The 13,165-nt window shown below is 53.1% G+C and overlaps 1 protein-coding gene across 2 annotated transcripts in view; it reads right to left on the bottom strand.

Annotated features, from left to right (window-relative positions):
- The window catches only part of LRRC38 (leucine rich repeat containing 38), a 73,372-nt gene extending 61,329 nt beyond the window's left edge, over window positions 1–12,043 (bottom strand). Inside the window, exon 1 of one of the 2 annotated variants that reach the window (XM_037985018.2) lies at window positions 10,816–12,043. In XM_037985018.2, the coding sequence (XP_037840946.2) occupies window positions 10,816–11,446 (631 nt within the window). In that variant the 5' untranslated portion in view covers window positions 11,447–12,043. The remainder of the gene's footprint in view (window positions 1–10,815) is intronic. The other variant, XM_007980483.3, reaches the window with a different exon arrangement.
- Window positions 12,044–13,165: the final 1,122 nt, after the last annotated feature.

Here is a 13,165-nt window from a genome sequence, read left to right as displayed (position 1 = left end):
TTCCTGCCTCAGTCTCCCGAGTAGCTGGGACTACAGATGTCCGCCACCATGCCTGGCTATTTTTTTTTTTTTTTTTTTTTTTGTATTCTTAGTAGAGATGGGGTTTCACCGTGTTAGCCAGGCTGGTCTCGATCTCCTGACCTCAGGTGATCTGCCCGCCTCAGCCTCCCAAAGTGCTGGGATTACAGGCTTGATCCCACCGCACCCGGCCCGCTCTGAATTGTTTATATACCTATATTCTCTGCTGACTCCAACCGGCTGCTTCTCCTGCTAACCTCACCCAGCGGACCCAGGGGCATCTGGGGTCTCACTCCTTCACTCCTTATCTGGGAAAATCCACTCTCTGGGAGATGAGAAGGATGAAGCCGAGAGAAGTACGTGGCTCTTAGATCCCACTGGGAGCTAACGTTGGAGCCGTGATTGGGACCACGGTCCTTGTCTGTTCGGTTTCTATTGGCCTTTGAGAAGCTGCCCCTTCATCTTGAATGGCCCATAGCTCCCTCGAGGTCCTGACTACCTGACCTTGACATTTACCACATATCCAGCTGGGAGGATGGAGAAGATGGGACGCCAGGGGACTCTTGATTGGCAGCCTCCAAAGTACGAGAGCCAGCCGAGAGTCGCAGGGAGGACGTGCTTTCCCAGATCCTGCTGTCTGCGTGGGTTGTCACACGTTTGGGATTTGACAGGCAATTCCTTAGTTCAGTGGGTTTTGTAAGTCTGTATACGTATCTGGTCTATTTGGCCACATTTCTATGCTTTAAACAAAGACAAAATAATAACAGCTTCTATATGTGGTGGAAGCTTCTATATGTGATGGAGGAAATCGCTCAAAAGCTTCTTTATATGACTATCATTTGAGGTCAAAGGAGAGATGCTATCACCTACATTTGACCAGGGGACACTGAGGACCAGGAACATCAGGGGACTTATCTGCCATCAGACAGCTCATTGGAAGCACAGACAGTCATGGAAGCCTGGGGGTGGCTGCCCAGCACTGCCCCAGACCCATGGTAACCATAGCACATATTTTTTGCTACACGGATAGGAAAACAGAGAAAGCTCATCAATACACAGAGAGAAAAATAAGAAAACAGCATGAGGCTGGGCACAGTGGCTCACGCCTGTAATCCCAGCACTTTGGGAGGCTAAGGGGGATACTTTATTTGAGGCCAGGAGTTTGAGACCAGCCTGGCCAATGTGGCAAAACCCCGTCTCTATTAAAAATACAAAAAAAAAAGCTGGGTGTGGTAGTGTACACACCTGTAATCCCAGCTACTCAGGAGGCTGAGGCATGAGAATCGCTTGAACCCGAGAGGCAGAGGTTACAGTGAGCCGAGATCGTGCCACTGTACTCCAGCCTGGGAAACAGAGCAAGACTATGTCAAAAGACAGAGGAGAGGGCGAGGGGAGGAGAGGGAAATGGAGGGGGAAAAAGAGAAAGAAAGAAAGAAAGAAAGAACGAACGAAAGAGAAAGGAAGGAAGGAAGGAGGGAGGGGAAGGGGAAGAGGGAAAAGAAAGAAAAAGAAAAGAAAGAGAGAAGAAGAGAGAGAAAGAAAAAGAGAGGGAGGGAGGCGAAAAGAAACGGAAGGAAATAAAGGAAGAAAGAAAAAAGAAAAGAAAAAAGAAAGAAGAAAAGAAAAGAGGAACAAAGAAAGAAAAAACAGTATGAGAAGCAGAGACAAGTATATCAGCAAGGAAAGTGGGTGCCGTGTTTCCTGTGCCCCAGTTCTGCTCCCATGACTTCCTGGGGCTTGACTGTTGAGGACCAAGGGTTCCTGGCCAAACCTGCGTCTTTAAGGGTAATTCTCCTATTTGCTTACTCCAGATGACGCTGGTTTCTGTTTCTGTGAATTGATAAGCAAAGCTGTCCAATTCAGCTGGGGTTAAACTGAGACCTGTGGCCTCGGCATCCTGAACTCTGTCCATCAGCCACGCCCGCTGTGCCTAGCAGAGGAGGGAAGAACATCGCAGCGCCTCTCCAGGACTCCTCTCCCCTCCTAGCACCACTCCCGCAGATGGGGGCAGAGTAGCCGCTCCCTCCCTCCTGCATAGCAGGAGGCTACCAGGGATTTGACCAAGATGGCAACAACCCAATCTCAGAATGAAACCCTGAGAATGTGCATTCTGGGCCCTGCCTTGGCTGAAGGCAATCCGGATATGCTTTGCTGACTGAAGTCACCGAGGGGTATTTGCTGAAAACAAAAACAAAGGCCAGTGATTTGGGCCTGTCCCTGGATGACCCTTAGGAATGTGCATTCCTCGGCTCACTCACTCCCACAGCCCCACTGAGACCCTCCTAGTCTCCTGCAGGGTGCGGCTGACAGCAGCAGGCTGGAGGTCCTGATGCTTTTGGTTTTTTGTTTGTTTGTTTGTTTGTTTTTTTGAGACAGAATCTCACTCAGTCGCCCAGGCTGGAGTGCAGTAGCATGATCTCGGCTCACTGCAACCTCCAACTCCCAGGTTCAAGCGATTCTCCTGCCTCCGCCTCCCAAGTAGCTGGGATTACAGGTGTGTGCCACTGTGCCTGGCTAGTTTTTTGTATTTTTAGTAGAGATGGGGTTTCACCATCTTGGCCAGGCTGGTCTTGAACTCCTGACTTCAGGCGATCTGCCCGCCTCGGCCTCCCAAAGTGCTGGGATTACAGGCTTGAGCCACCACGCCTGGCCCTGATGCATTTTCACAGCCTGCACCAACCCAAAGGTTGATAAGGCCGGGCAAGCACCTCATCCCTGCAAACCATGTTCCAGACCACAAGATGCTAGGACAGCAGGAACTTACACAGCCACTTGGCTTAAAGGGCTTAACACTTTGGGTAACTGAGTCGGCTGGAACTTGCCTGCTGTACCTACTGGTGATACTGTCCTCTCCAAACCAAATCCCCTCCTGGGTTCCCTGGGGCTATCTGTCCACTGTCTTATGTTGTTCAGCAAAAAGGGGTCCCTTTGAGTTCATTGATAGAGTAACTGGATGAGTGGAACATTTTCAGAAAGATCTGGTTTTTGAGGCCAGAGTAGGATGACCCTGTGGGGGCTCTCCAGGGAGCACCTAAGGCAGACCCCTCGGTGAGGTTGCCTTAGGTGAAGCTTGCAGTTGGCTTGGCACCAGAAAGCCAGACCACAGTGCCCATAAGAGCTGGCACCTGGCTCCTGGACACTGATAATGGTGAGAAAGGTGACACCCCAGTGACTCAACTCTAAGAGACAAGTTAAACATGCAGTGAACTGTGGCACACAGGACCTGCACCGACTCAGCAACAGCAGGACAGCTTTTACTTGCATGAAAACTGAGACCTCAGTAAGCCTCTGCCCAGGAACACGGCTCTCTCAGGTATAAACACACGCAAAATGTTCACTTGACCGGTAAGCAAATAACGCAAATTAAAGCAATAAGGAGATGTTGTTGCTTTGCCCAGCAAATTGAAAAACATTTTTTTAAAATGAGAATAAAAAATGTTGGGGGCCAGGCACGGTGGCTCATGCCTGTAATCCCAGCACTTTGCCAGGCTGAGGTGGGTGGATCACCTGAGGACAGGAGTTTGAGACAAGCCTGGCCAACATTGTGAAACCCCATCTCTACTAAAAATACAAAAATTAGCCGGGTGTGGTGGCATGCGCCTGTCATCCCAGCTACTTGGGAGGCTGAGGCAGGAGAATCACTTGAACCTGAAGGTGGAGGTTGCAGTGAGCTGAGATCATGCCACTGCATTCCAGCCTGGGTGACACAGCGAAATTCCATCTCAAAACAAACAAACACAAACAATGGGAAATGTGTACTCTCTACTAATGGTGCCAGGCAGCTGGCACCACTAAGGCATTCAGGGGTTTAAAAAAAACGATAGACTTGGCTGGGCTCGGTGGCTCACGCCTGTAATACCAGCACTTTGGGAGGCCAAGGTGGGCAGATCACCTGAAGTCAGGAGCTCGAGATCAGCTTTGCCAACATGGTAAAACCCCATCTCTACTAAAAATACAAAAATCAGCCGGGCATGGTGGCGGACACCTGTAATCCCAGCTACTGTGGAGGCTGAGGCAGTAGAAGAGCTTGAACCTGGATGGCGGAGGTTGCAGTGAGCTGAAATCGCGCCACTGCACTCCAGCCTAGGCAGCAGAGCGAGACTCCGTCTCAAAAAAATAAAAAAAAGCATAGACTTTTACCCTGTGTTTCCACCCCAAATAAAATAACCAGAGGTTTCCACAGACTTTCCATGTGTAAGGATATTCAGCTCAGCACTGCCTACATACAAAAAATAAAAGGAAACAAACCCACACTTCTAACAACAGGGGATGGGTCCAATTCATAAATCTATAAAATGATCTATTCTCAAGGCCATTTCAAGTTAAATCCTCCGACAACTGTAATGACAGGAAATGCCCCCAATTCAGTAACAGAAAAAAATCATTTTGCGAATGTATAGTATCATATCAATCTGTTTAAATATACATATATGTAAGAATACAACTAGAATAAAATATAGCAAAACTTTAATAGCAAGGGGATTCTGGATACCTTTTATTTTCTTCATGATACTTTTGGCATTTCCCCAGTCTAATAACAGGAGCCTGTTATTTTTATCAACAGGAACATAAAGCTGCTTTTATTTTCTCAAAGAAGAAAAAGAAATAGAGTCACCGGGAGAAACGACCAGTGTGACCTTCAGGCAAGCACCGGGTTTGTCCCTCAGGCTGAAATACCATTTATGCTGTCAGTATGACAAGAACTCCTCATTCCTCTGACCAACCCAGGCCCTCACAGGGTCTGACATCAGAAAACAGAAGTGGAGCTTCGGGGAGATAGGGAGCGGCTCCCCCAGCAAGCCCCAAGTGAGGCCTGGTAAGCTGATGGGGTTAAATGATGTGACCTGCCTGCCATGATGCCCTTCCTAGACAGGATGGTGCCTTCAGGGTCTGCCCCATGGGGCAGCCAAGCCCCTGAATGCTCAGATGCTCCAGACACTCTTTAGTGGATCTTTTCTGGGAAGCTGTCTCCACCCAGGAGCCAGGGTTCACCACAGACCCAAGGCATGACATGTGGTTCTGTTTAATTCCGCCCCAGTCCATCCTTCCTCCCAGCCTTGCCCTCCCTACACCTCCGTGCATCAAGGTCATACAGCGAGAGAATCAGCTCGAATCTCTTTCCTAGTGCTGTAGGCTGTGACCTTCAGGCTACACGTGGCTGCGGCTAGAAAGAGAGGTGCCAGAGGGTGCCTGGGTGAATGCAGCCTCCCACCTTGGCACCTGCAAGGGCTCCTCCTACGATACACTCCCAGGCATGCTGTGGGCTGTGTCAGCTGCTCTGTGCCCCTCCAAAGCCAAGCCCAGAGTCCAGTGACCCCTACCAAGCCTCATGCCCACTGGCCTCGGTTTCTCAAACCCAGCGGCATTTTCTCCCTATGGCCCAGGACCAGGGCTAGAGACAACATGTGTAAAGTCCTTCCACACTGTGACAGCATTTCAGGCCCATGAGCCCAGAGCCCCAGTGCACCCAAGAGCTCTGCCCTCCCAAATGCACAGAGACTACGGTCCCCTGAACGCCAGCAGAGGGGCCTTTGGCGGTCACCTCCCCTGGGGGCCTCGACTTCCTAACTTTTAAAACCAGGTCAATCTCCCCTTCCCTAAAACTGTAGAACTTCAGACTTGGAAGGAGCCTTATGGTCTTCCTACCTACACTCTTTGTTTATAAGAGAAAAATCTAAGGCACAGAGGACAGGCAGCTTATACACAGTCCCACAGTGAGTTACTGCACCACAGAGCCAGCGAAAAGCCCCAGCTCTCGCATGCATAGGAATCCCCTGGAGGTGTGGAGCTTGCTAAAATGCAGATCCCCAGGCCTCAGCCCCCTACCCCCAGGCCCTCATTCAGTCGTAGATCTAGGGGCCTGTGAATCAATCTGTACTTCACACAAGCCCCCCTGGAGATTCTCATGCAGGTGGTTCTCAGGTGACACTTTGAGAAACACCATGGTGCTCCCGACTTTTGTGTCTTTATCTCCTGCCCACTTGGCTGGGCTGCTATGCAGGGAAGATAATGGGACGATGTGAAAGGCTTTGAAGATCACTGCCAGGTGAAGACAGTGTCCTTGCACTGCTTCCTGGTCTCCTCTGAGCCCTCCTCACTCTCCCGCTCTGCCTTGGCTTCCAGATCTGGAGCCCTTTCTAATACTTAAAAAGAGATCAGCTGGGCATGGTGGCTCACACCTGTAATTCCAGCACTATGGGAGGCTGAGGCGTGATCACCTGAGGTCAGGAGTTCGAGACCAACCTGACCAACACAGTGAAACCCCATCTCTACTAAAAATACAAAATTAGCCGGGTGTAGTGATGCACGCCTGTAATCCCAGCTACTCGGGAGGCTGAGGCAGGAGAATCGCTTGAACCTGGGAGGTAGAGGTTGCAGTGAGCCGAGATTGCGCCACTGCACTCCAGCCTGGGCAACAACAGTAAAACTCCGTCTCAAAAAAAAAAAAAAAAAGAGATCATCACTGTCCTTTTGGCGATACACTGTCCTAAACTGCCTGGAACCCCACTGTCTCACAGGAGAACCACCAGACTAGGCCACTGTCACCCAAATGGATCAGTGATGTCGGGGGCGGGGCGTGCTGGGGATACTCTCATTCTCCCTCTTTTTTTTTTTTTTTTTTTTTGAGACAGAGTCTCACTCTGCCACCTAGGCTGGAGTGCAGTGGCACAATCTCGGCTCACTGCAACCTCCGCCTCCCAGGTTCAAGCAATTCTCCTGCCTCAGCCTCCTGAGTAGCTGGGATTATACGTGCCCACCACCATTCCCAGCTAACTTTTTTTGTATTTTTTTAGTAGAGACGGGGGCCTCATCATGTAGGCCAGGCAGGTTTCGAACTCCTGACCTGAAGTGGTCTGCCCGCCTAGGCCTCCCAAAGTGTTGGGATTACAGGCATGAGCCACTGCGCCTGGCCTCATTCTTGTTTTCTATGCCTATCAGAAAGAATTGGGTGTGGGTTCAACACTCCTGAATTCAAGCTCACCTCAGCCGCTATGTAACCTGTGCAAACCTCTTCACTTCTTTGTACCTCTTTTGGTTTCCTGTTGGGTGAGCCGTAGGTAAAGGTATCTGCTAGGCACTGCTGTTGTATTAAAAGAGACAGCACTTGTAAACTACAAGACGGCTGGTACCCATAAGGTAGGGTGGTAGGGTTGCCAGATAAAATACAGGATCCCCAATTCATGTTAAATTTCAGAAAAACAATAAATAATGTTTTGGATACGTCCCAAATATTACACGGGACCTACTTATACTAAAATATTATTTGTCATTTATCTGAAATTCAACATTAATAGGGCATCTTGGGTGTTTTGGTTTGTTGCATTGTTGTGTTTTGGTTTTTGCTGATTGGCTGCTGGGTATTCTGGCATCCCTTGGCCCTCCTCCCACCAGCAAGGCAGTTCCTCCTCAGTCCTCAGACTCAGATTCCCCCAGCCCCTGGACCATGGAAGGGCCTGGACGGAGGGTACCACTGGGCCTTGACAGCCTTTTCTTCCTCCCCTCTGCTGCATGCTCTGGGGCTGAGTGCTCCCCGTCAGCCCTGTGGCCACAGGGGGAGGCTCACCTGGCAGACAGCACAATGTCTGCAACTGTCACAGCTAGACAAGGTCACAGGGAGAACGCTCTGGGCTCTGTCTTGCTTATCTGGGGGACAAGGGGGCAGGGAGGCAAGGGAAAGCAAGGGCAGGCTCCTCTTTGCTCCTTCCTTCAGTTTCCTCCCCGGAAGAGGCGGAAGGCCTGCCTAGAAAGCCCCGGAACTTGTACCCTAATGGAGCCTGGTTTTCTCTGGCAGGAAGTGGGTGGTCCTCAGGGAGAAGGTGCTTTGAGCCAGGAGATCCTGGTGCACCCCCAGCTCTGGGTTTAACTCTCTGTGTGATCTAAGGCAAACTACATCACTTCTTTAGTCAAAACAGGATAATAACAACAGCGCCAATTAAAACACTGATATAGTACACACTGTAAGCCAAGCACTGTTCTCGGTCCTTTATAAATAATGCTCTTTTAACCCTCCTAACAAGCCTAGAAGGTGGGTACTATATCAGCCCCATTTTACAGGTGAGGAAACGGGTACAAAAAGATCACACAATCAGTAAGAAGTAGAGGCACGATTTGAAGGCAAGCAGCTTGGTGCCGGTCTGGGCTCTGAGCTGTCTCTGTGAAAAGTAGAAAAAGCACAAATGCAGGAGGAGGAGGGAGGGGGCGATGAACACCTATTGAGCACCTACTGCACGCTAAGCAAGACAGTGTCCTTTACAGAGATGATCTCATTTAAATCTCACAGCAAGCATGGCAGAGGACACCGTTACCACATTCTGAATCCAGATGCAGAGAAACTGAGGCTTGGAGAGGTCAGGGACTTGCCTAGGATTATAAACCTGAGTCCAAACCTGAATGTGGGTCTCACTTCAAGGTATGTGCTGGGACCTCCACCACCCACCCTGCATCTGGCTCACAGTTTAGGAGACACTCTCGGGCCACACAGCATGGACAGTGGCAGTGAGACCAGAGCTGCTCGTGGCACTGCACCCTGCGAGGTGCCCTGGAGCTGCGTCCATCCTCTCCCTACTGGCTGAGACAAAGCCACACCCCCAACCCCTGTTCCCAGGGCCCTGGACACAGCTCCTTGCTCTGAACCTGTCCATCCTTCCTCCAGTCTTTCCCATCTTAGTCCAGTTTCTTCCCCACATCACAGAGAGCAGGAGGAGGAACATTTTGCTTCGATTGCTCTTGTTACTCTCACCCACATCACCTTGTTTGGATCCCGACAACCACTGGGTCGGATGGACTGCACAGCATTACCCATATCCTGATTTCACTCAAAGGGAAGGTGAAGCTTAAAAAAGTGGAGTGACCTGGCCAGGCGCGGTGGCTCACGCCTGTAATCCCAGCACTTTGGGAGGCCGAGGTGGGTGGATCACAAGGTCAGGAGATCAAGACCATCTGGCTAGTAGGGTGAAACCCTGTCTCTACTGAAAATACAAAAAATTAGCTGGGCATTGTGGCAGACGCCTGTAGTCCCAGCTACTCAGGAGGCTGAAGCAGGAGAATGGCTCAAACCCGGGAGGCAGAGCTTGCAGTGAGCCGAGATCGTGCCACTGCACTCTAGCCTGAGTGACAGAGCGAGACTCTGTCTAAAAAAAAAAAAAAAAAAAACTGGAGTGACCCACCCAGAGTCCCCCAGATTTTAGGCCAGGACTTAAACCCATGTCTTCAGACTCCAAATCCAGGGCTCTTTGGAGATCTTAGAGGTCAACTCAAGTATTCTAGAGATGAGGAAACTGAGGCCCAGATGGGACAAGTGGCCTGTTCAAGGTCACAGCCACCATGGCAGAACTGAGACAAACCCACAGCTCCTGATTTCACAACACCTTGCCTTCACTTGGAAGACAACTGGAGCCAAGAAACCAACCCAACCAACAACAGGGGTGAATGGTGTCAACCCCACTGAAAACGAAAGGCGGAAGCAAGCAGAACTGAGGTGCACCCCATCCCACCGTGAGCTCTTCATCCGGTCACTCCTGTCTCCAGGACCGAGTCTACTGGTGGGGAGGGTCTGGGGAGCCAGACAAGTGGATGAGGACACAGTTTAAAGGTGGGGACTCTGCACCCTGCAGGCCAGATCGTTTTCGGCATTTCAGCCAGCCTGGGCTGAAAGTGTTGGCTCAGGGGCCTGCCTTTGCTGAGGAGCGAGCACCCCGAAGCAGGGGGTGTGTTTGATGACAGTTGGGAATGAAGATATGAATGCAGGAGTTCAGCACACAGATGAGCAGCATCCTCGATTTCTCCATAAATGGGGGAAAAAAAGATATTCTGAAGCTAAATCTGCATGTATGTCACCTTTGATGATGTGTGCCTTGCAGCTGCGGTTCCAATTCTGCTGAAATCTTGGGAGCAAGGTGGGAGACAGAGTTCAGCTCTGAGAGGTCACTGCGGGCACTGGTGCTCACAGGGTCACAAGTGGAAGCCTGGAATCCACTTGGGGGAAGGACACCCACCTGCCACCTCACTCTGGGTACTCATCCCTGTGGATGCTGGGGTCCCCTCCTTCTCAGCTCCACCCCTGCTCCCTTCCTGTGGGCCTTAATGGGGCCCCTTAACTCCCTCTGCCCTGGTGTTCCCGTCTGCCAAGCGGGTATGTATACCCATGCTGCCATTGGAAGGGTGCACCAGGAAAGCAAAGGGGGCACCAGCCCACTCCATTTTGGTTCAGCTTTTTCACATCTGGCTGAAAAGCCACAGAGAACTACAAATCATGACTGCATCATTGGCTCTTAATGGGCTGCCATTATTCCTCATCAGAAATCTTCCTCACCCATATTAGACAGAAGAGCAAACTGGAGCTGAGAAGCTGAGAGGCCAGGTTAGGCTCGGGAGGCTGCTGGAGAGCCCGTGGAACTGGCTGACTCCCCGTGCACGGTACTGAGAATAGGGCCTTTTCCCATACAGTAGGCTGCGTTCTGCTTACCAGAGACCTACAAGTAATCCACACCCGCCAGTCCTAGGACCCAAAGCCCAGGGAGATGATCCGGGGCATCCCGAGAACGGGAAGGTCCCTAACTTGGGAAAGTGAGTTACTGGAGAAACAGGGGAAGAAGTCCAGCCTCGGGGTTCAGAAACTCCAAAGAATTCCAGATGTGTCCCTCTCCACCCACTTCTTCAGCGGAGACCCAGGAAAAGTTCAGGATCCCCCAAGCCTCCTCTTCCAAACTCAACCTAAGGCTCCTCGCACCCAGACTGGGGTCTGGGGTGGCCTCTCCCTGGCCCCCTCCCTCCCCCAGCCCAGCCGGCCCGGCTCACCTTTGGGCAGTTTGGATGCGTTTTCCTGGATCCAGGAGAAGAGGTGGGCGAAGTCACAGTCGCAGAGCCAGGGGTTCCCGTCCAGACGCAGGGAGCGCAGCGCGGGCAGCGCGGCCAGGGCAGCCACGCTGAGGCTGCGCAGGTTGTTGTCGTTGAGCTCCAGCACCTGCAGCGACTCCAGGGTCTCGAAGGCGGCCTCGTGCACGCCCGCGAGGTTGTTGTTAGCCAGACTAAGCTTCACCAGCCTCCCGGCCGAGCGGAAGGCGCCGGCGCCCAGCTGGGTCAGGTTGTTGTAGCTGAGGTCGAGGAATACGAGCTTGGCCGAGCCGCTGAACGTGCCCTCCTCCAGCGAGCGCAGCGAGTTGTTCCTGAAGTCTAGGTAGACCAGGTCGCCGTAGAAGATGAAGAAGTCCTCGGGGATCTGCTGGATGCGGTTGCCGGCCACCAGCAGCTTGCGCACGTCCAGGGGAAAGGGGTCGGGCACGCTGGGCAGCCCGCGGTCGCTGCAGTCCACGGTGTGCGGGTCGGTGCAGGTGCAGCCCGCGGGGCACGCGTGCCCGGGCGCGAGCAGCAGCAGGAGGCTGCAGAGCCGGAGCGCCGCGGCGGCGCAGGCTGGGGCGCGGGGGCGCATGGCCTGGGGGCCGGCGCCGGCCGCGGCGACACCGAGGCGGCTCTCGGAGCGAGTCCTGGCGCGGGCCGGCGCGAGGCGGCGCGGTGAGGCACTGGCTGCCGGGCGCCGGGAGCCGGAGGGCGGCCCGGGCGGGGAGGGCGTGCGCCCGAGCGCGCGAGGGCTATGGAGCGCGGCGCAGAAGGACTGGGGGAGCCCGGACAGTAGGGACGGAGAGGGGAGGGGCGGGGAGGGAGGGGCGAGGGACTCACCAAAGGATTTCCCTGGACAGGAAATTCACCCGCTAGAAAAATCCCTTGGGAGAGGCAGGAGCGGTAGGGGGGGCCGAGTGGCCGTCGCCAAAACGCGGCCCCACCCTGGCAGCTGATTTCCGAGATCGGGAAGTAAGACGCCGCTTGCACTGGGCCGGCTACACTTGACGTCTAAGTTCAGTTACCAAGCCCAGGAGCGGTTTTCTTAAGGCGTGTCCTGGGAGTGCGCCCCGCCCCCTCGCGCCCGCCTGGTGCCAAATCACGCTCCCTGCACGCCACCCCATGTCGCCGAAGGGAACGGGACCTGGGTCACTCTGACTCTGCTCCGGGGGCAATCCCCGCAGTCTCTCGGGTGCAGCGCCAGGGGCTGCTGGTCTGAATTTGGGCGGGGTTCCAAGGAGAGAGATAGTGGCTAGTCTTCCCTTTTCCCTCCCCCACCTGCACTTGAACTATCTTAGGCCGGAGGGTGAGTGAGGCAGGTGGTTGCCAGGGCCCCCGCTATGGCCTAAAGGAAGGCCAGGGCCAGTCAGCACTTTCATGCTGGCCCCGAACTTCTGGATGGAACCGGCATCCACACAAGGATCAGCTGCGGGTCTGACAGGTCCAGCATCTGAGGCTCTGAGGCCTGGAGTCGCCAGTTCTGGCTTCCAAGCTGTGTGGCCTCAGACCAGTGCCTCTGCCTCTCTGAACCTGGTAGCGCCATTTGTGAAATGGGAAAGGGTAATATATATCTCACCAGCTTTGAGGAAGGACCAAGAAGTCAATAACAAAGTTCAAAAATTATCTTTTCATCTCTCCCCCTCAAAACCCCACCTTGGATAGCCTAGGGAGGCGGTCGGGAATGTGCCAAGGCTGAGATGAAAGGACAGTGAAGAACTGCTGATATCAGCCTCCGACACTGGCAGGAAAATTCCCTCTTCACCACCCCCATGCCAAACTCCTTTCCTTCTCATTATAGAAACTTCTGTATGGGGAGGGGTCCCCACAGAGCTACCAAGAGATTGTCCTGCTGTTGGCTATTTTGGTCCAAATGGCCTGGAATTGACAGACTCCCACTAGACCAAAATAACCCAGGGAACAGCTGTTGGGCAGCGGGCCCCCGGAGACCCTGCCCTGGCCCCTGGCCGTGCTGGGGATTGGTGGAGCCTCGGATTCTGAAGCCATAAAGCTAAGCCCTCGGCCTTCTTCCAAAGGTACAGGCCGACTTGATGCCTCTGAGCCATGGGATGAAAGCACTGATCCACTGGGATGGAGCCAAGGGCTCAACAGATGAGCATATTTGCAGGAGCCCTGGGGAAGAGGCGGGGGAGACCCAGGGGGAAGATTTGAGGCACCTGGAGTCCTACAGCTCTTCCCCTACTTACATTCCAGGCCACTAAGCCAGACCTCCCTGAGTTCTCCATCTCTGTCTCCACTCTCCCAGGGTGCCCAATTTGCCGTTGCCATCCCCAGCTTCAAGGGCTCAGCTTCC

This window comes from Chlorocebus sabaeus, chromosome 20 (assembly GCF_047675955.1).
Source record: "Chlorocebus sabaeus isolate Y175 chromosome 20, mChlSab1.0.hap1, whole genome shotgun sequence".
NCBI lineage: Eukaryota > Metazoa > Chordata > Mammalia > Primates > Cercopithecidae > Chlorocebus > Chlorocebus sabaeus.
This window is presented reverse-complemented; position numbering and strand designations above follow the sequence as displayed.